Source organism: Amborella trichopoda, chromosome 1, assembly GCF_054954075.1.
Source record: "Amborella trichopoda isolate Santa Cruz 75 chromosome 1, AtrichopodaSantaCruz75HAP2 v2.0, whole genome shotgun sequence".
Taxonomy (NCBI): Eukaryota; Viridiplantae; Streptophyta; class Magnoliopsida; order Amborellales; family Amborellaceae; genus Amborella; species Amborella trichopoda.
Genome location: NC_142336.1, coordinates 4241239 through 4243992, shown reverse-complemented (window position 1 = coordinate 4243992; position 2754 = coordinate 4241239). Strand labels below are relative to the sequence as shown.

Sequence of the window (2754 nt, the reverse complement as noted above, 5' to 3'; positions counted from 1 at the left end):
ACTCCTTTTTAGGAAGGATCTTCTTAAATCAGAAAAACGAAAAATCTTGTAAGCAAACAATGCCAAAGTTTCTTGTAAATCAAGATATTAACAATGTCACACTACTTTTACAGTTTCAGCTACATGAAATAGTGTTTAAAAACTCTGGAATCGGGTGCCAACTCGTGCACCTGACCGGAGGAGTCAGCTTGCCGGTTCTCCGGTCTGCCCACTCAGCCCTAAGTGGTGAAAAAAGAAGAAGCTGCCTGAGTCCATGCACGGTTCACTAGAGTGAATTATCCAGTTCTAGAGAAACCTAGGACGGTCCTTCAGTTCAGGTCCATCAAGAACTGGGTACTGGGTCTAAGCTGACTCAAGCAATTCAGTGTCGGCTGGCCGATTTTTCAACCAATAACCCGAAAATCAAAACTGTTAATCTCTTTGGAAACTTACCTAGAAAAAACAAGTTATATGACAGCATCTCTCTCCCCATATTTTCATGCCATTATAGAATTACCTCTCACTCTCAAGACTAAGCATCCCCCCCTCCCAAGTAACAGAGTAAAGTGAAGCAAGCTGCAGCAATCACCAATCTCATCCTCACAGAGTAAAATTATACACAGTAAATAAACATCCATAATACCTGATCTCATGACAAAGAATCTCAACCACATAATCCTCCGAATGAATATAAAAAAAATAAATAAAAATAAAAATCAAACACCTAAAACCCAATTAAAACCTGCTAAAAACAACCCAAATCCCATTAAAACAGTAGAAATTTTTAGAGAAACCCCATAATTCTCGCGATTGACAGCTGTTACAGGAACTGGGTTATTGAAATCAGAGGGAACAGTGGTCACCGGAGCAGAATCATCATCATCACTGGAGCTCGCTGCTGGACCTGGAGATTCCTGTGGGTTTCTCAAACTTTCCGGCAACCCTTGACCATGGGTCACATTTATTTTGAATTTCTGGCCATTTTGGCATTGTTCTCCATCATAATTCCCTGAAAAGAAGTATGTTAGGCCTTCTTTGAGGAGGGGAACTGAAACTGTTGTGGCCTCTGCCTTTGTTGAGGGATCACTGCTCGACCACTCGATCGTGTCATCTGAGACCGCGTCGCATCGCTTATATGTTGTAGCATTATATGTTTGGATAACCGTATGGTTTGTATCAGTGTTAAAAACTGCAAAAATAAATCAAATTAAACATACATGGAAATTAATTATAAAAATTACCCAAAAATAAACAAAGAATGCGAGAAAGTTGTGGAGCAGGAAGAAATACAACTGACCAAAAGAAAATAAGGAAGAATAAATTCATTGTTTTTGACAGAAGGCTTGTATGGACTAAAGAATTTTGCTATTCCTGGAAATTCCTTTTCTTGTTTCTATGCATATGAACTACTGTGTGAATCAATTACCCAAAAAATACTACTGTGTGAATCAGGATTTATAAGCTGTGTGCCAACAAGAAGAGCACAAGAACTGAATCACAAAAAGTTTTAATTTCTACACTGTGTTGAGTGTGTTAACTTACCATCAAACAGAGCAGCAAGAAGAAAGGTATCACAAAAAGAAGAACCATCAGACTGAATTGATTGGTGTTTAAGGGGAAGCAAAACACTGAAATAATTTGCCATGGATGGAGGATTTTCCTCTTTGTATTGAGTCGGGATGGCTGAGAACTTCAAAGACTCCAAATTTTTACAATAACTGGAAGGTTTTTCTCAAAATGAGACTCTCTGTTACTGATACTGGAGCGATACTGGACTGAGAAAATTTTGACAGAGAAGAACTCGTTTCTATACTTAGTGGTTTCTCTCAGTTGATGTAATACAGGGAGATTTTAAATTGCCTGAATTTTTTGTTATAATTGTGAGGCTTTTTCACAGAATTATTGATATTAAAGGTTAAAAAAAAACAGTGTCAAGAGTTTCTCATAAATGAAATATTTTTATCAGAATGGAATGACAGTTGCAGATAACTGGTGAGTGATGGACAGGAAGAGGAAACCAATGGAAAACATTGTCATTTTCTTTTTCTTTGCATAAATTCAAGATTTTCCATAGCATGGGACAATTGCTATACTGAGAGAAACCATGAAAACTGCCATCAATTGTTCCATATTGAAACACAACTAAAAGACTGACAACAGTTTCTCTATAAATGGAAGGTTTTTCTTAGAGTGGGTTATAGATGTGTGACTGGAAGAGCTAATAAGTACTGTAAAGTTTTGCTATAATTGGAAACTTACTGCTTAAATTGCACTTACTTAAGAAATCTCCAAGACTGAAGTTCTTGCCAGATGCCCATTTCGGGTAATTGATTTTGCGTTGTTCCAGTTTGTCATACCAGCCTAAGGAATCCCCAACAGTGTAATTGGTGTAAGCTTGTACTGACAATGGGGTGAGAAGAAACAAGAGTGAGATCAAGGAAAGGAGGACTCTGCAAATTCTATCCATTTTTGGAATGGAGACCACCTGGGTTTGTGTAGAAAAAATAATGTCTGTAGAAAGAAGGGCTTAATGTCTTCTGCAAATTTTTCCTTTTATTGGAAATGGTGATGGTAGGAAGCTATCCATGAGTAATGGTGGTTTTATGAAAAAGAACTATGGAAAGGACTGAGGATGAGGCAAGCAACTTCATCACGTACTTCTTTCTTGCTACTGAGATTTATGATAACTCAATTACCCATCATGTAGTCACAATAACCAAATTGCCCCTTAAAACCAAGCTTCAAAATTAGGGTTTTGTGCTTTTTTTTTTAATA

The 2754-nt window shown here is 37.4% G+C and overlaps 1 protein-coding gene across 2 annotated transcripts; it reads right to left on the bottom strand.

Moving 5' to 3' along the window:
- Positions 1 to 556: 556 nt before the first annotated feature.
- On the bottom strand, positions 557 to 2549 carry ENODL18 (early nodulin-like protein 18). 2 transcript variants are annotated; one of them, XM_020662809.2, is made up of 2 exons: positions 2239 to 2549; positions 557 to 1168 (listed from the first exon to the last, which is right to left on the bottom strand). In XM_020662809.2, exons 1-2 carry the CDS (start codon positions 2444 to 2446, stop codon positions 696 to 698), a joined length of 681 nt encoding a protein of 226 aa, XP_020518468.1. In that variant the 5' UTR covers positions 2447 to 2549; the 3' UTR covers positions 557 to 695. The 2 variants fall into 2 exon arrangements, with proteins under 2 accessions (XP_020518468.1, XP_006836262.1); XM_006836199.4 differs by having other exon boundaries at positions 2257 to 2549.
- Positions 2550 to 2754: the final 205 nt, after the last annotated feature.